The sequence below is a fragment of the Mustela nivalis genome, assembly GCF_964662115.1.
Source record: "Mustela nivalis genome assembly, chromosome: 7".
Classification (NCBI taxonomy): domain Eukaryota; kingdom Metazoa; phylum Chordata; class Mammalia; order Carnivora; family Mustelidae; genus Mustela; species Mustela nivalis.
In genome coordinates, this window is record NC_139026.1 from 126,752,621 (window position 1) to 126,772,170 (window position 19,550).

General features: G+C 38.0%; 1 protein-coding gene across 1 annotated transcript in view; it reads left to right on the forward strand.

The window, feature by feature from the left end:
• The window catches only part of MRC1 (mannose receptor C-type 1), a 104,772-nt gene that overhangs the window by 18,390 nt on the left and 66,832 nt on the right, over nt 1-19,550 (forward strand). Inside the window, exons 4-7 of the mRNA XM_082742042.1 lie at nt 2,169-2,333; nt 10,522-10,635; nt 13,609-13,755; nt 17,350-17,535. Of these exons, the coding sequence (XP_082598168.1) occupies nt 2,169-2,333; nt 10,522-10,635; nt 13,609-13,755; nt 17,350-17,535 (612 nt within the window). The remainder of the gene's footprint in view (nt 1-2,168; nt 2,334-10,521; nt 10,636-13,608; nt 13,756-17,349; nt 17,536-19,550) is intronic.

Below are 19,550 nucleotides of genomic sequence, written 5' to 3' on the forward strand. Positions count from 1 at the left end.
GAAAGTAAAATAACTGTAGGGAATCAAAAAATTGTTTGATTTCAATATACATTAAAAATTTAAAGCACATTTTATACATTTCATGCCTTTCTTAAAGGGCTTTGTGATTTCCCAATCTATTTCATTTTCCTTGCTCTGTGTTCCTTTCAAAAGAACATTTTAGGGGCACCTGGGTGGCTCAGTGGGTTAAAGCCTCTGCCTTCGGCTCAGGTTATGATCCCAGGGTCCCTGCTCAGCAGGGAGCCTGCTGCTTCCTTTTCTTTCTCTGCCTACTTGTGATCTCTGTCTGTCAAACAAATAAAATCTTAAAGGAAAAAAAAAAGCACATTTTATTTCCTATTAGCCTTAAAGTAGCAGGTTTAATACGGGAAGATGAGGTATCAGTTATTGCCCTAGTGACATTTTAATAAGTGCTCTTTGTGGTCCTTGCATTGTTTATTGTAATGTTTTCCTTCTGTTTAGACATTTATTTTAAAGTATCATGAGAACAGGAAAAGGAAAAAACCCTTTCTCTCAGTTCTCCATAGCTTGCAACTTTAGCTCTCCAAGTTGGTTGTGCTGGTTTGCTGCAGGAATTGGAACAATCTGGGGAGGTGTAGGGTCAGCAAACCTCTATACTCATTAAGAAATGGATTTTAATTCCTTGATCTAAAGTGCAAAATATACTTTTTTTAAAGTGAAGAGTCAAATAGCCTTTCCTTCTTGGGTCATGTGTATCCTTTCTGTTCCATTCCTGGGCAAGAAAATTATCCGCCCCCCCCCCCTTTTTTTGGTTTGTTTGTTTTGTGTCTCACATTTTCTACCATATTAGACCTCCAAATTTCTAAAAATATGTATTTTAAAACATCTCCATCTTCAAAAAGCCCTCAAGTCAGTCTCATTTAAATGATCTCACTTATGTGGAGAAGAATCCTTTTGGGTATGGAACTAGTAAGATCTCAGATTGTGATCACTGAAATTAAACATGACCAATTCAAATTTATTTTTATGTAATCATATAGTAATTTTATAATGAAAAGCTCTTAGAAATTTCTATGTTGTTGCCTGAATGGAATTTTGATTTTTCTTCCTCTTTGATGTGCCATGGAACCCCAAGTTTCATATCATAGTGTGTGTTTTTGTCTGAAAAAGGTCACTTCCTTGTCACATACAAAGATTCATGGCAGCATAGGCTATATGCTTATGGGAAACTGGCCAACTTCTTGGCAGGTTGAACATGTCTCAGAAAATTTGAGAAATTACATGATTATTTCTCTTCCTTATAAATAAGAAAAGAGATTATTACTCCCTAGACTTTTTAAGTAGAATTTTATATTACTAAGAAGAGAAAAGAGACATTTTTATAATACTAAACACTCAGAAATACTTCATTTGTTGACTTATTTCCCAACCATCTTAGAAGTAACACACTGTAAATTATATTTATCCATTGACACTATTGGCCTTTTATAGGTACAACTAAGTTGAATCATAAACTAAGTTTATGATATTGGGAATCATAAAATAGCAAAGGTAAAAATAAGCTCAAAAATGATTTTTTACTATGAAAATAACAATCTAACAATCTGCATCTACTAGGAAGTGGGGATACACAGATTTAATACATCCTAGAGATGGGGATATGAGGCTTCAGAACTAAGGACAAACCAGTAGTGAGTGACCATGCCTGGGTGTAGGTCCAGTCATCCTGGTGGTGGAGTGCATGACTTGGCCTTCTAAAGCCCATGCCTTCGGTCTAAAAAGACCTATCTAGAATGTGAAGGCAAAATATCTACTCGCTGAGAGAAGATTTATATCTTTTCTCTTTCCCCTATATTTTTTTCTAGATTAAGGAATTTGGATTAGCATCTCTATTCTTAGTATTTTCATTTGCCTCAGTTCCCAAGTCAATTGATTCCAAACATCCCAACACAAAAATAGGAAGACAATGCCTCTCTTTTCTTTCATAGGCATTTGAAAAGAATGAGATGCAATCGATCTTTTGAAAACTCCCACTCCATCAGAGGAGTGAAGAAAATCTCATAGGCACTTCAAAAATAAGTTAAGGAAAAAAAAGGAAAACAAATATGCTTCAGGCAAAAATGGTCCTAGACTCATTTAAGAAATGTTGTTACCTGAAAGTCTTTTCTATGCCTAATGCAGCCAATCACATTTGACTTCTTTTATAGTTGAGGGCAGTGAAAGATTATGGAATAAAGACCCGCTGACTGGCATTGCCTACCAGATAAACTCCAAATCTGCTTTAACTTGGCACCAGGCGAGGAGAAGCTGCCAACAACAGAATGCTGAACTCTTGAGTATCACGGAGATTCACGAGCAAACATACTTGACAGGTAATGATGGGAAAAGAAAACAAAGTTGCAAGTAAGATCATGATGGTTGTATTTTGGTCCAGTTTGGCTTAGAAGAAGATGGCCCATGTGATTATAGACATCAGGATAAGTCCGTCCTGAGCAGGTGTTACAAAGGGTGGGGTGGGGGAGGGGAGGGGACAAATATGCCCCTGGAGTGGTAAATAGGTTTTGTCTTAGGAGCCAGCTTTCTTCCATCGGTTGTGACGGTCTCAAGAACCCGTGTTAAGAAGGATTCTGAGACTTGATCCTGGCTCAGAATAGAAGATATTGCAAACAATAGGTTATGTTCTTAGACAGGGCAAGGGGACTGTGGTGGTCATGTATTCCAGGTCTAATCTGAAGCCAAAGATTTTGCATCAGCATCACAGACGTCAAAAGGAAAAAAGGAAAAGGCAGGGATGAGTTGAGAGCAGCTCGGAAACTCTGCCTCCTTTGGGCTTCCTCTCTCTCAAACTCGCAGGCTGTACAGGGTTTCACGTCTTATTGGTATTCTTTTCACGACGTGTTTGCTTTTGCAGCGTTTGTTCTCATAGGATTGTAAAGATGGAAAGAATGAATGTTTGCTTGGTATGAAAGTATTCGTTGGAGCTTTGAGATCCACACTTGGGGATCAGAGAGATTAGGAGCAGAAAAGAGCAGGGAGACAAGGCATCCTCAGGCCCCTGTTCCAGAATCCCCTTCCTCCGGTTCACCCGGACACTGCTGCCAATGAACAGATCTCTGATCTATGACTTACCGTGTTCAGAAACTCTTTGTTCAGAAACTCTTAGTGGCTTTTTGGTTTTTTTTTTTAGATTTTTTTTTTTTAATTTATTTGTCAGAGAGAGAGGGAGAGAGAGCGAACACAGGCAGACAGATTGGCAGGCAGAGGCAGAGGGAGAAGCAGACTCCCTGCTGAGCAAGGAGCCCGATGTGGGACTCGATCCCAGGACGCTGGGATCATGACCTGAGCCGAAGGCAGCTGCTTAACCAACTGAGCCACCCAGGCGTCCCGGCTTATTTCTTATCAAATAATTAAGAAAACACTTCTGCCTGGCGTTCAGAGGCTGTCATCTGTCCCCTGGCTCTGATTCCCCCTTCATGCATGTTGCTGTCTTGACAGAAGAGTTTGGGTTTCTCATCTTTCTCTAATACTTTCTCACTGCTACATCTTTTCCCATGCCATTCCATGTGCCAGGAATTCCCCAGATTTCGTACAGCTGAAATGCAATCCTATCCATTTCTAGCTGCATTTCTCTTGTTTGCTGCTTTTATAATAGCTACATGCATTTATGTCCCCCTTCCACTAAGACTAGAGATGAATTCACTTATTTTTTGTTCATTCATTCATTCATTCATTCAACATAGTGGCTGGTATCTGTGTGTGAGGTCTAGGTCCTATGGACAGAACGGTGACCAAAGCCAGTCATGTCCTATCTACAAGGAGCTTAAAGTTCAGTGGGGAAAACAAATAGAAACAAGAAAACACACAAATACGAATTTAAGTAAGTGCCATAAAGAAAGGAAACTGAAGGCTGTGTGGAGAATGGATTATAGGGGCAAGTGGCTGAAAATCAGGAATGTCTTATGAGTGTATATGCTCCCCAACCCCCAAGGAGACTCACACAGAACCTTCCAAGGAAGAGTCTCAAAGAATGTTTGCTGACTGGCAAATGATGCTGGAACACAATAAAAAGGATAATATAGAAACTCATCCTCATGTGTGGAGAGGTGGTCAGTTTATAGCAAGAAGATAATTGCTGTGGTCCTTCAATGGGAAGGTGCCTATTCATCACCGTTGAACTTTGTTAAGATGAAGATGCGTGGGTACAGACTCCAGAGAGGCTAGATTGGCGGATGTGACCCCCTTCCTGGGGCCCAGGAAGCTGCATATTGCTAACCTCCCAGGTGACTCTGGGACAAGTGGTTGAGGGACCCCCATGTTAGTGTCGGCTGCGTCAGCCATGCCTACGCATTCCAACTCACTAGCCCCCAGACAGCAGAGTGCAGGAGTAAAGAGTCAGCTCTGGAGCCCCACTGCCTGGGTCTCAGCTTTTTGACACTGTGAAGCTTCTAGGTCTCAGTGACTTCGTCTGTAAAGGGGAGAGTATGTGAGCCAATACGAGGGAGCGTGTCCCCACCTTGGACTCCTTTTCTCTTTCTGGGTGATACTCTTTATTAACTGGACCATGTTTCTCCTTTTTATTTGAATTTTTAATTACTTTTAATTGAATTTTCAGGTGTTTATTGCATTCTTTTTTTTTTTTTTTTTTTGGAGAAAAGAGTAAACACACATTTATTTAGCACAACCTTGCGAAATGCATTTTTCTACTCTTCCTCTCTTCCTGAGGACTACAGCATGAACTGCTCCACTGTAATGAAATCTTTAACATTTACTTCTTGTCTCCTCTCAGCAGAGGCAGCAGTTAGCCATTTTCTTTCCATTATTATTACCGAGACTGACAGGAGACGAGCCCTCTGACCTCATCGTGTATTCACACCCTCAGAGAAGGAATTATGCCTCAAGTCTGCTCAATTATTCTGTTTTGCGTCGGTCTACGGGGCCGCTGGTATTGGGGCATAGTGTCAGCGTGATTAATGTTTATAACCGTGTCTAAAAATCAGGATGGAAATCACAGAAAGAGATAAAACTGAATTCCTATAGATGATCAAGGAAGAGAAAAGATGACTCAAGACTATGCAGGTGTTTTCTGGGCGTGCCGGCAGGAGTGAGAGAAAGTTCTATGAAAGTTGAAGTGGTTTCTAAGTTAGTTACAGGAAGACGAATACCATAGGATTTCACCCAGATGTGGAGTCTAGGAAACAAAACAAATGAGCAAAGGGCAAAGAGAAAAGACAGAGAGAGAGAGAGAGAGAGAGAGGGAGAGACAAACCAAGAAACAAATTTTAAGTATAGAGAACACACTGCTGGTCACCAGAGGGAAGGAGAATGGGGGGTGGGGGGGGAAATAGGTGATGGGGGTCAAGGAGGCCAAGTATGGTGACGAGCAGAGGGTAATGTATTAAAATTAAAACTTAAAAAAAAAAGTTGAAATGGTTTCAGTTGCCCTTTTTTTTTTTTGTTTTTTAAAGGAATCTATTTGTGGGTTGTCTTATCTTGACTCTTTCCAAGTTTTCAAGTTGACTCTTCCAGACTTTCCAAGTTTCTTGTTTCCTGGCTTTCTGGAAGCCACAGGAGAGAACCCAGGTTACTTCTTACCTACCTTCAGCAGCTGCCTAGAGGAATGGGGTGGTGTGGGCAGTACAGCAGCTCCAGCTGGGGCTGTGGGAAATGCTTTCTTCATCAGCCAGTGTTATCATTGTGTCCCTCAAGAGCGCAAACAAGCCCTAAGAGATTCCGAGGCTGAGTTCACCTCAGATACTCATTTGAAACTTATCCAAGCCTCTGGAATTTTAGTCAGCAAATTTTAACTGAAATCTGGATGAGAGTGATTTCATTAACAAGATCTGCAGTATTTCCTGCTTTTCTTTAAGTAAAAAATATCATGCATTAGGGGGGAAAAAACCTACGGGGGAATTCATAAAGTGAAGCAGAGGTTTGGTTTTTGGAGGGAAGATATTCATGACTTTCAGGATTTATTCGGATGTAGTGAGGGAAGAATCTAGAAAATAATGGTGTGAGTAAAGGATTGTGATCTACCTTCTTTGGGGAAATATGCCACTAAAATAAAAAAATACATGCCTATAAATAGTTATCTTTTTAAAATAAGATTTATTCTATGTGAGAATTGTGAGCAGTCTAAATATTCTTTTTTTATAAAAATATGTAAACCATTTTTATGACTTAGTTCCATTTAGCTGTCATTTTTTGATCAGCTGCTGTGTATCAGACACTGGGTTGGCTTTCTTTCTTTCTTTCTTTTTTAAGATTTTATTTATTTATTTGACAGGGAGAGAGAGATCACAAGTAGGCAGAGAGGCAGGCAGAGAGAGTAGGGGAAGCAGGCTCCCTGCTGAGCAAAGAGCCCAATGCAGGTCTCGATCCCAGGACCCTGAGACCATGACCTGAACTGAAGGCAGAGGCTTAACCCACTGGGCCACCCAGGCACCCCTGGGCTTTATTTTTAAAGCTCACACCAACCTCCTAAATGAACACTATTTTCTTCACTTTACAGAAGAAATAACAGGGAGAAGCTACAAAGATGCCTAATGCCTCCTGTTCAGAAAATAGTAGTTAGATTGGAACTGAGCACTGTCTGACTTTCCGGGTCACATTCACGAACTAAGTGAGGATCTGGTGGTCCCCGAAGCACTAAAGAGAACCTTCATTTAGTTGTGAGCCACTCCTTGTCCTGGTTAACTTAGTCTAAACCCACACTCTGATTCCCTGTTGTCTGCAGGGGTTAGTGTCTGCCCAGTGGCGACTTCTTACATCATTCACAGTCATTGCATCATCCTTACTTCTGTTTCTACCCCCAAAATGTTAGGAAGCTATTTAATCCTCAATTCTTAAATCAGAGGTATAACTACATCATGTGCAGAATTAGGATTTACAGAACTGAAATAAGATGTGGGAAGTGAAAGCTGGCTTGCTACTCTGATTGTTTTTGATGTTGGCTGGACAATGAATTGGACCACAATGCGGAAGAGATGAAAGCAAAGGGCAATGTTGGACCCAAGTTTATCTTCTGTTATAACTAGGTTTGAAAGTAGGTGCATAACCATTTCAGACAATACAAGCAGAAAAAGCAAGAATTAAAAAGTTCATTGATATTTGTGTTATAATGCTAAAAATTGATATTTTGTGTTATAATGCTAAAAAAAAAAAAACAACTCTTGGTCTCTCTGTGACATTACAAAAGCACATTAAAGAAAGAAATTTGGGGGCACCTGGGTGGCTCAGTGGGTTAAGCCTCTGCCTTCGGCTCAGGTCATGATCTCAGGGTCCTGGGATCGAGCCCCACTTTGGGCTCTCTGCTCGGCATGGAGCCTGCTTCCTTCTCTCTCTCTGCCTGCCTCTCTGCCTGCTTGTTATCCTCTCTCTCTCTCTGTCAAATAAATAAATAAAATAAAAAGAAAAAAAGAAAAAAAAGAAAGAAATTTGTGGACGATGCTCATTTGCTTTAAGTGAGGATATATTTAACACAAAACTTGAACTTTGTTTCTAATCATACTTTTTGCCAACCTCATTCAACATAGAGTAGTAGTAGTAGGAATAGTAATAATAATAATAGCTCATTTTTATTGGGCACAGATTATGTGTTAGGCCTTGGTTTAAGAAGTATTTATTAATTCAATTCTTCAAAATAAGTCTACAAGTACCTAGAGCAGAGGCGGGATGTCAGAGGACAGATAATTCCTTTAAGAAGCTATCTGCTTTGCTTTGTTATGATAAACACAGTAATTTCAGCAGTCAGAAAATATCTACTTTAATTCTTTCCATAGTCAGTGAATTACTTATAGTTTTGAAAACTTATAAATATTTATTTTCTTAACGAATAAATTTTTTAAAATACAAGAGTATTTGATTTGGGGGAATAGCTATATTAAGCATTTGTGAAATGCTACTTTCAGCATCATTGTCTCTAGTATACCCTTCTCTACGTACAGAGATTATTAGTCAGGTGACTACAACTTTAAGTAATTTATGAAAAAAGTCGTTAAGTGTTCAATAGTATTTAATGGAGTAATTATTAACATAAAATGTAGTATCAGTGTGACCCTGATCCCAGAATGACATTTCTAAGGCACAGAGTAGTAAACAAGTATTTCCACTTGACACATCATAAGTTAACTATTACATAAATGAGATAGGACAGAACTTTTTAGTTGATTAATTTATCCTAAAGTGACTAAATAGTATAGTACTCAAATAGTTTTAATAACTATATGTAAAAAATAAAAGGTGACCATTGATAAGATAAATAATTATAAAATTAATTTCATATGAATGCATTTTTATCACTTTAATATTATTTTAAATAAATGCAGTCATACTTGGTGATGCTCATCCCAGAGATTTAAGACTTTAGAAATACAAAGACTTACCCTTTTAGGTAGTCTCATCTCCTTGGTAGAGTTTACAATAAGCATTTCTATTTTTTTAAGATTCCAACTTTGGAGAACCCAAAGCTGAGTCTTCACAGGTGTTACGAGTGAGTTCCGGCACGGACTTTTGTCTGGAGAGGAATGACACGTATCAGAATAGCTGTCTGGTTCATTGTTGTTTATTTAAAAGTGCTATGACATTTAAAGTTATCTAGAAAACATATTATAGTAATAACTCACAGGCAAAACTAATTTAAACTGGGATTGAATCTACTGGAGAAACCACGTTGAACCTGATCTGCTAATCCTCTGCCTCTCCCCATGTTTCTTAATCTCTCTGTCTTTAATTTCTTCCTCTGTAAAATGAAGAGATTTAAAGAAATCACACAATAGGGTTTCCTTTTCAGTAAATAATTCCAGTATCGAATTCAGTTCGGTTTATGAAGCATCAACCTACCTAATCAATATCAACCTAATCAACATCCTCAAGTTAGTATTTGGACTGCGCTTTGTTGAGTGCCTCGCTTCCAGATTCTGAATGTACTGAGTATAACATTCAGACCCCATGACCTCTAAGACCATCATCTGCCCTTTAACGGAAGTGGATGCAATAAATGTGAGATCTGATTATTTGGCACTGAGTGGCTGTGACCTCCATTCATTTGAATTGGTGACATGAATATATGCATATGTGAGCTAATGAGAAATTGGGGGAAGTGTTAGTGACTTTGAGATAGCTCAGTTGGTTACATGAGAACTGTAGAGTCTGGGCTTTGGTGTCACGAGACACCTATCATAGTTTGTGGGATTAAATGGACACATACAGTAGTCTGAATAGAGTAAGTGGTAATTCTTGCCATTGACAAGAATACCAACTTAAGTTTGGTATTTTACTTCAGACAAAGGATAGTTTTGCTTTTTATGCACCCCCCCTTTTTTTATTATGTTCAACTTGCCAATATATAGTACATCATTAGTTTTTGATGTAGTGTTCAACGATTCCTACAACACCCAGTGCTCATCACCACATGTGCCCTCCTGAATACCCATCACTCTGTTACCCCATCCCTCCACCCCCTTCCTTCTGTAACCCTCAGTTTGGTTCCTGGAGTCCAGAGTCTATCATGGTTTGTCTCCCTATCTGATTCCTTCCCATTCACTTTTTCCCTCCCCCTCTGTGGTCCTCTTTAATCAACTAAAAACAAGGTAGAGAGAACAGAGAATCTGTTTTTTAAAAGTATAGGTAGGTAACAAATCAGAGTGTTTGACACCACAGGGCACATGTCCGTGTGGCTTGTTTTTTTATTCTACATCAACCTCCACCAAACCACCCCCCACAACCGCACAGAGTTTGAAGTATTGTAATTATGACTTATGAAGTGCCTAAACAAAGTATTGTTCATGTTAGCCAAAGAATTTCACTTAGACTTTAAGTAAAATATTAATAAAAAGAAAAATTGATTTTTAAAAAATGTGAGATAAAAGTCGTAGACTAAGTTCTGGAAGGTTAGGTAATAACTTATGAGAATGAGAGACTGAAATGTTTATTAAACATTTTATGATAGAAAACTTGGAAATTTTTTTATAATAAATCTTATTTGTATTGTAGGAGCACCTGGGTGGCTCAGTTGGTTAAATGTCTGACTCTGTTTCTGCTCAGGTCTTGGTCTCAGAGTCGTGAGTTGGAGCCCATGTAGGGCTCTGGGCTCATCAAGGAGTCTGCTTGTCCCTCCTGCTGTTCATTTGTGGACTCTCAAACAAATTAACAAAATCTTTTAAAAAATCTTATTTGTACTCTAAAATCAAGTAAAATTATTTTTTGTTGATAGAGTCTTATCCAAATTAAAAGCACACTCCTACTATCCGATAGGAGTATTCCAAGATGATAGGGTTCAAGCCTGGTCATATCTGGATTAGAAGCTTAGCAAGAATCTTACTGGAGCTCACTAAGAATCTTACTTGGTCTTTCTTTGTTTCTCTGTTTCTTTATCTGCCAATGGAGGTCGTAGTTGTACTTACCTTAGGAGAATCCAAGGAGAAATGTTCGGCATTGTTTTTTTTATTACTTCTCTCTAATACATTTTGATCCAAGCACTTAATTCTGAATTCAATTCCATTGTGTTTTCCAAATGTCAGTTTTGTTTTTTGTTTGTTGTTTGGTTTTGCTTTTGTTCCATAGGATTAACCAGTTCCTTGACCTCAGGACTCTGGATTGGACTTAACAGTCTGAGTTTCAACACTGGATGGCAGTGGAGCAGTGGCAGTCCATTCCGGTATTTGAACTGGTTACCAGGTAGGGTCTAGCTTGTCTGTGGATAAATACATGAAGATTTAACTTATCTGGATACCATGGTGATCTTCATCATCTCACATGGAGAGCTCAAAGAAAAGAATTGGGAGACTTTACCAAATATAGTCTATTTCTCACATTCCTTTGAAATCTGCCAACTAGATTTGCATGTCATAAAACCGTAAAGTTATACCTGCTTCCCGGGTTAGAGATTTGTCTGGCAGAGTTATGACACAAATCAATACAGGACTCTGTTAAAGTACACATTCTTTGAATATCGTTGATTTGCTAGCTGTTATATTCAAAATCAAATTTTCAAATTCTACAATGTTCCAGTTGAAAGTGCTTATATATGAAATTTATACTTATGAGATGTATGTGTATATATACTATATAATGCTATATAGTATATTCAAAGATTGTATATGTATTTATTTACATTTACACACACACATACTGTGAACTTAAGTGAATATTAATTATGTAGGGCTGGACAATTTCTCATTGTCTGGAGCCCTGAGATTTTTATGATTTTTCTGTCATTGTTATAAGGAGCTTAACATCATTTTCTTCTGTTGTTAATCTAATAGAGTTGGATTAAAATGGCATTTAAGACATTGATGATAATATTCCATGCTAGCATAATAATTCATTAGCACTTTTGTGCTTGAGGTGCTCTATGGAGTGTGATTCAGAACTCCCCACCCCCACATCCAATCCCACCCCATACTAATGTTGGTTTATTAGCAAAGAATATAATAATTAATGATTACTAATGTCTGCATGGGTGTGGGAAAGGATGGGTCACATTTCATTTACTAATTCTGCTATGAGAAAATACTGATGTAGTGTTTCTTCATATGGTCTTTCTTAAAAGCCACTGAATGGTTTTTGCATTGGGCTTACGAAACTAAACTCTCTTCTATGTTACTAATTTAAAGAAAATGAAATGTATTTAAATGAAATGAAAACTTTGAAAATAAGAAAGAAGCAAGCAAGCTAGCTAGCTAGCTAGCTCAGAATAGATGCCAAAACACAAAAAGGAAATTTTAGAGGATATATTCTGGTTTAAACTGATGTGCTTTTCCTATGAAATTCCACATCCGATGCATTCCTTCAGTGCAGAGTAACAGGGCTGTCACTAGAGTCAGCTTTGTTTTCCTCTACAATATGGGAGCTAAACATTACGGTAGAGGAATATAAGATGTCTTTCTCGTGGCTGAGGTTTTGATTAGTCTGCCCACTCAGTCAAATTAAATTAGAGAATGCCAGTTGGGCTTAATCAGATCATTAAATAATAATGATTTTTTTTTAAGGAACTAGAGTTTATTTTTTGCTGCTGAATTATTGCATGTTTGGCAGGTCACTTTATTTATTATGCAATTTTGGAATAATTATTGTAATACTTAACCACTTGCATTCTAAGGGTTCAGTGAGAAAATTGGGGGGGCTAACTGCAGTGAAAATGAGGAATGAAATTAGAATATTGATGAGAAAGGAAAAGAAATGTCCTCCCTTATTAAACCAAATTCCTGAGAAATCAGAGATACAAGGTTAAATCACCTCCTGAAATAATCTGAAACTCTCTGGAGAATTTCTTCAAACTAAAACCAGAAACCTTGTAGAATATTAGAAGCTGTTATTGCATGAAATATTTGATTAAACATTCAGTTGTGTACTTACCAAGAAATACATCTATTAAAATACATTCACATTTAAAGTGAGGATATTTTACACAAATGCTGGAGAAGTGTGAACTAAAATCTATATCTATGGTAGCCATTTAAAGACAACTAATTGATATATTTAAGTCCTTATCATTGGCAGTGTTTTTCACTGTGCGCTCTTCCAAAACTTACAAAAAATGTTGACAAAAGCTTTATGGAGCAGGAGATACGGTTCCCATCTAACAGGAAGGCAAAGTGAGGTCCAGGTCCAGGTTATATACATGTCAGAGATCACAAAACAGAATCATTAACAAAAGGTGGCTCATCAACCTGTCTTCAGGTGAGAGATGGCGCTAGTTTTCAGAACACTGGTTTTAACTAGTGAAATTCCTGTATTAACTAGTGAAAAGGCATGAGAAATGTGGGCATTTATGTATCCGTTGCATTCCCAAAGGTGACTTTTTAAAAAGATTTTATTTATTTTTTTTGACATAGATCACAAGTAGGCAGAGAGGCAGGCAGAGAGAGAAGGGGAGGCAGGCTCCCTGCTGAGCAAAGAGCCTGATGCGGGGCTCGATTTCAGGACCCTGAGATCATGACCTGAGTCGAAAGCAGGCGCCCCTCAAAGTTGACTTTATCTGGTTCTTTTATCAATTTTCAGGAAGATATGGGATGATGGGTTAGTGGTTAAAAATCTTCAGTGGGCTCGGTTGAAAATCGTGAGGAAGAGTCTTGAGTTTGGGGTGGACTTTATCAGTGTTTCCTATGCCCTGTTGCTTCTCAAGCTCCCAAGCTCCCTTCCCTAGTCTTTCTCCTCTTTGCTGTCTTCCTCTGCCATCTCCTCTCTCCAGATGGATCAAGTCCTACCATGTTCAGAAAGTCTCTAGTTTGCTCCTCGCTGTTAGCCTTACGTAGGTATTTACAATGTTTAATGTGGTTGGTTTAGGACATTGTGTGTTTTGCATTTTGTTAGTTACTTCTAGATTGATTATACATAACAAAACCCAATGTGAAGATTGTTTAGGATTATAAAGTCTAGCTTTATTGTCCATATTGTGAAATGAGTTATTTCAAAGAAGTGAACTTGTATAATCAACATTTTAGACACTAGAGCGACCCAGCGATAAGAAAAGAAATAGATATTCAACGTGTCTTTTGCACTGCAGTCAGTAAAGATTTATTGGTGAATATGAAGCCAGAGACAGAATGGGATCCAATTAAATCCCAAGGATGAAGCTGTGAGGTTTGTGGGGGCTAACTGCTTGTGCTACCATAATAACCCCACTTTGATTTTTCCTTTTCCCCAAAGGAAGTCCATCAACAGAACCTGGAAAAAGCTGTGTGTCACTAAATCCTGGGAAAAATGCTAAATGGGAAAATCTGGAATGTGTTCAGAGACTAGGCTATATTTGTAAAAAGGGCAACACAAGTTTGAATTCTTTTGTGATTCCCTCTGGTAAGTGATCTATTTGGTCTGAAGTATAGAAGATACTTTAATTGAAAGAAGAAAATTATAGACAAGCACAACTGTATGAAATGACAGGTTTTGTTGATAATTTATGGAGTAAACTTAGTCATAGGCCTCCGGAATTTCTTTTTGTTGGTTACTAGTAATGGTCACTAACATTTCCTGAGTGTGCTGTGGTGTTTAGCCTTGTACAAAGCCTTTGAAAGAACATAAATAGGAATTCTAGCCTCATAGCAGCCCTATGAGCAAGGCATTATTATTCACACATTCTCAGTGAGGAAGAGGATATTCAGAGGATATATAAAACTTGCACATGTGACAAAACAGGAATCCAAACTAGGAAATAAATATCTGCAAAGGATGTTTTTATTATATTCTGGCTATTTAAGGATTTATCTGGGCTCTCGTGCCGTAAGTTTAGCGTCTTCAATGGAAGTCTTCACAGAAATGGGACAAAACATCCAAAAATACTAACTGAATTTTATATATTGGCTAGACTCTGGGAAAAGAAGTCAATTATGCTCTCTCTTATAATTTTATAGAAGAATTAAGTTACTAACACAAGAATGCACCCTTTTTTCAAATTGACAGAAAGCAGACAACCCTCATTTTTCACTATCAGCAGTTTTTGGAGAGACCCTTACTACTTTAGAGGGATGTACGTATGTATGTGTGTATTCTGCTTGAGAAATCTGACAGTATGGCATTCTTGACTTCTCTCCTTGACTTCTAAAGTTAAAAAAAAGTTGACTTTAAAATATGATTGACATGGTTGGAAAATCAAAATTTATAAAGTGATAGAAAATAATATCATTTTCCTTCTACCTCTTAACCTCTAACACCTAGTTCTCGTCCCTGGATAAATAACTGTTTCTGGGTGTTTATCCTTATCTGGTTAGTCTATAAATATATAAACAAATGTGTTTATGATTATTTCTATCTGCTTTATACAAATGGTAGCATACAATACATATCTTCTTCACCTTTTTCAGATAAAAAATGTGGACATCTTTCCATATGGTACAAAAATAGCTTTTTGGTTTATTTTTATGACTCATAATAGACATTAGAGAGAGACCATGTATATTTTTGACCAGTCACCTATTAATGGACCTTCAATTTTCTTCTGATTTTTTATTTTTACAAACAATCCTACAGTGAATAATTTTATACACATGTCATTTCATGTGTGTGATCATTCCCAGAAGTGTAGTTGCTAGAGCAAAGAGTAGGTGTATTTGCAATTTTTAAAATATTTATTAACATATAATGTATTATTTGCCCCAGGTGTACAGGTCTGTATTTGCAATTTTAATAGAGATAGAAATGATTATGATCTCCAGTGGGTACAGACAATGGTCCTGGTTCTTGGGTTTGATGATATTATGACTGGAAACATGTGTCTGGGAGACCTAAATCATTTTGTACTTCATCTTCTCTATTCCTCCCATAGGAGAAAAAGTATAATTCTTTCTCCTTGGATAAAGTCATACAGTTCTCCTTCTGAAGACTTGGAATTACCATGTAGGGGGAGATGAGAATGCTTTTTTAAATAGTTTCTCTGGTACAGGAAGCAGAATTCTGGAACTTAGCCTTGTTACTTAACTCCCAGTTTTGGTTTCCTTATCTGTAACAGGAAATATTAATACCTGTTTTGCGTGTGAAAATGTGTTCATACTGTCAAGCATTCCATAAATTAGCCTAATTTCTCTACTATCCCCCACCTCATTTTACTTACTAACCTTCATTTGACATGGGGTTTTGAATTTTCTGTATTTCCTGGATGAATCATTCTGTCTTATCTATAAATTCAAATAAATCACAGAGGAAAATCCTGTGAGAGTTAAAATTGTGCAGTGCACATGACTGGTGACCCCCTGGGGCAAGTGTTCTACCTTGTACCCTGTTGGTCCCTGCAATGCTACCCTGTTTGCCATAATTCCTGGGATCCTAGAACCACACTGTCACATGACCCCCCAACCACAAGTGGCCACTGAGAGCATGAAGCAGGGCTGGTTTGACCTGAAATGTGCTCTAAGTGTGTAAAATGCATATAGCCTTTCCAAGACTTCCCACACAAACGAGTAAAAATATCTCGTGACTTCTTTTTTATTGATTACATGTTGAAATGATAATATTTGGGGTATACTGGGTTAAATAAAATAAATTATTAAAATTAAAGGTGCCTGTTTCTTTTTATTTTTATTTAACACAGCTGCCAGCAAATTTAAAACCATGTATGTGATTCTCATTCGTGACTTACATCGTATCTCTGTTAGACAGTGTTGCTCCACAGGAACGAGAGATCTTTTCTGGCTGCCCCTTGGACCTCCTTTTCCTTGGCCGTCTTCATGTTTTAAGATATTTTTAAAGGTCATTGGTTCAGTTTTTGAAGGCCTCAGCACTTACTGACTTTATTTTCAGCATCCCAGATAGCGAGATCAAAATATCCCACCAGAGGGCTCCAGAGTTATAGTAATTTTTTTTTTTTTTAAATGTAAGTAGAAGTGTAGAATATCTAAACTGTATTGAGGGGCTGGGATTTTTTAGGCATGTGCATGTTTTCTACGATGATAATGCAGTGCTTGGTCATCATGGGTGACTGTTTACTTACATGACTCCTGTAAACAGAATCTGGGACCCAAACATGTGGCAGACAGTCCTAGTCTATAGGGAAAAAGGGCTTTAAGGGATTCATTAAATAACACACATTTACCATACTGAGCATATGCTAAGGTAGCATGCTGAGAACATTCACTACCAAACATGTACAAATTAACATTCATGTGGTTATAGAGTCCCTCTTTAAGCAAGGTGCATTGCTAACTTGCAGTTTGAAAGAGTATCAATAAATGGTAATGATAAGCTGTTGCATATCCAATATATTTTCTCAACCTACATTCATTACACCAGCCCTGTGCCAACCCCCATGCCAGTCCTAGGGCATACAAGGATGAATAACAGGAGTTTTTGCCCTCAAATGTCTTTCCTTTCCCTTTCGCCAGCTCAATACTATTACAGTTCATTTTTGCAACATGAAGTCACGATTTAGGAGATTTAACCCTAACTCTTAGTAGCAATAATTAGGATGTTGGCCACTATTACTCATTGACTTAATAATAATTATTGTGGTGTTTGTAATTGATATAACATTATCTTAAATGGTTTCTAGTCCAGAAGAACACAGTGAGGATAAATAGCTTCCTGTTAGTATTGCTATCAATATTGAAACGTTTTCAGACAAACGGATCCTTTGGTTCCTGTCATGTGACTTGCCCAAGATCATATGACCTGTGGCAAATTCAAAAGACTTCTGAATCTAAATCCCTTCGCTCACAACAGTATCATATGCCATCTTGCAGGAGCAAGCCAGAGGCCATGCAAAGGCACAGGTGGTCAGCTCATGCTCTGGTAGTTTCTGTGGGTTTTGGTGGCTCTTCTGCCCACACCTAGTTTATCTTTTGTGAATATGCATGCCAAAAAAGAAAAGTAAATATTACCTTTAAATGTTTACTATGAATTGTTTTGTGTATCAAATGATAGAAAATTTTGTTATAATTTTTAAAACTCTTTTTTCTCTAGAAAGCGATGTGCCCACTAACTGTCCAAGTCAGTGGTGGCCATATGCAGGTCACTGCTACAAGATTCACAGAGAGGAGAAGAAAATCCAAAGAGATGCCTTGACTGCATGTCGGAAGGAAGGTGGCGATCTAGCCAGCATCCACAGCATCGAGGAATTTGACTTTATCATCTCCCAACTGGGATATGGTAAGAAATCTACAACAGTAATACACTTCCCTCTCTCCCCAACTCTCCATCCATCTCTGGAATTTAATCATTATCCATTTAATTACAAATGTTATGATTTAATAGTTTTAATTTAATAAAATTAGTGAGATTATTTACTGCATACAATAAATATTAATCATGTATAAAAAGTAAAAATTGTTTAGAAATTTAAAGAATTTTTAAAATATTTTATTTATTTATTTGAGAAAGAGAGAGAGAGCGAGCATGGGGGTGGGGGGCAGAGGGAGAGAGAGAATCCCAAACAGATTCTTCACTAAGCATGGAGCAGAATGCGGGGCTTGATCCCAGGACTCTGAGATCATGACCTGAGCTGAAATCATGAGTTGAACACTGAACTGACTGATCCACCCAGGCACCCCGAGATTTAAAGAATTTTTATTCAAGAGATGATTTGACTAATTTTTCTTTTAATATGCAATCAATTGACAGTTTTTTTTTTAAAGATTTTATTTATTTATTTGACAGAGAGAGATCACAAGTAGGCAGAGAGTTAGGCAGAGAGAGAAGGGGAAGCAGGCTCCCCGCTGAGCAGAGAGCCTGATGTGGGGCTCGATCCCAGGACACTGAGATCATGACCTGAGCTGAAGGCAGCGGCTTAATCCACTGAGCCACCCAGGCGTCCCTCAATTGACAGTTTTAAAAATCTGATTTTTCTCTATATAATCTGCATTCAGAGCAGTCTACCTTAGATTTGTCAGTAATGCTCCAGTTATTAGAAGTAGTGGTGCATAGGTATTTTCTTTTCTTTTTTTTTTTTTTTAATGATCTTTTTTTTTTTAATTTTTTATTTTTTATAAACATGTATTTTTATCCCCAGGGGCACAGGTCTGTGAATCACCAGGTTTACACACTTCACAGCACTCACCAAAGCACATACCCTCCCCAATGTCCATGGTGGGATTATGTATTTTCTTTTTTAATGCCATGTTTACTCTCACCAGAAACATCTCTAAATAAACCATCTCTTACTCTGGACTTTTATTTTCTTTTTTAACCTAGCTACCGCTGCTATGGTGTTGAGCATAGCAGGATAGTTTATTGGGGTGGTTAGGTGTTGGCCTCCAACTTTTAAAGAAATGTATGCCTCAATTTTAGGTACGTAAGGATTCTAAAGAAAATGTACTGAACAAAATTTTGTAAAGGTTTCAAAAATCAGTTCTAGCAAAAACAAAGCAAAGCAAAGCAAAACAAAACAAACAAACCCCAAAAACAAAACCAGGGAAAAGGAGCTAGGAACAACTCCTCCTGGAGAAGAGGCAGGCGAGGAGGAACAGAGCGCTAACTGGCAAGCAGGGGTACCTGCTGGTTAAATGATGATCATTTTCTGCTTCCCCCCGAGCCTGCTGACTAGCCGCAGCTGTTCATTTCCAGCCAGCAAAACAAGAGGAAATGGATGGTGGCGATGGTGGGGACGGCTTCCTGACGTTTATTGCCTGAAAATTGATAGGAGTCAGGGTGGGGGGAGGAGGGGCGAAGGAAAAATACAGTTGACAAATAGACGGGAATTAGCAGCGTAGTCGCAGAGAGCAGTTGCAAAGACCCCGAAACATCAGGGCCTCTAACACTTGTGCCAAATGGGATTCTTTCTCTTCTGTGTACTTTCCCTCGGTTTAATAGACCCTGATAATAGCCTGCGGCAGCCTGTAAACAATTTCTTGATATTCTCTGCTTACCCATTCTGGAGAATTCAGACCAGACGGTAATAATGTAAGCAGGACTGATGTGTCTGAATAATAGCATGGCATACAAGTCACAATGCTTACAGCAGGTAATAAAGTTTGCAGATGAATCACTGGAGACCAGATTAGTTAAGGGGCTGTAGTGCCAAAGTGCAAAATTTTCTTTACTTTCTATAACATGTTATAGTAATAGGAAAAGCTGGTATGTTTATTGCTCTGGTTATGTAAGGAAGTTGGCTGACAAAGGTAGCCTTTATTAATATTTTTATTGAAATATAATTGACATACATTTTG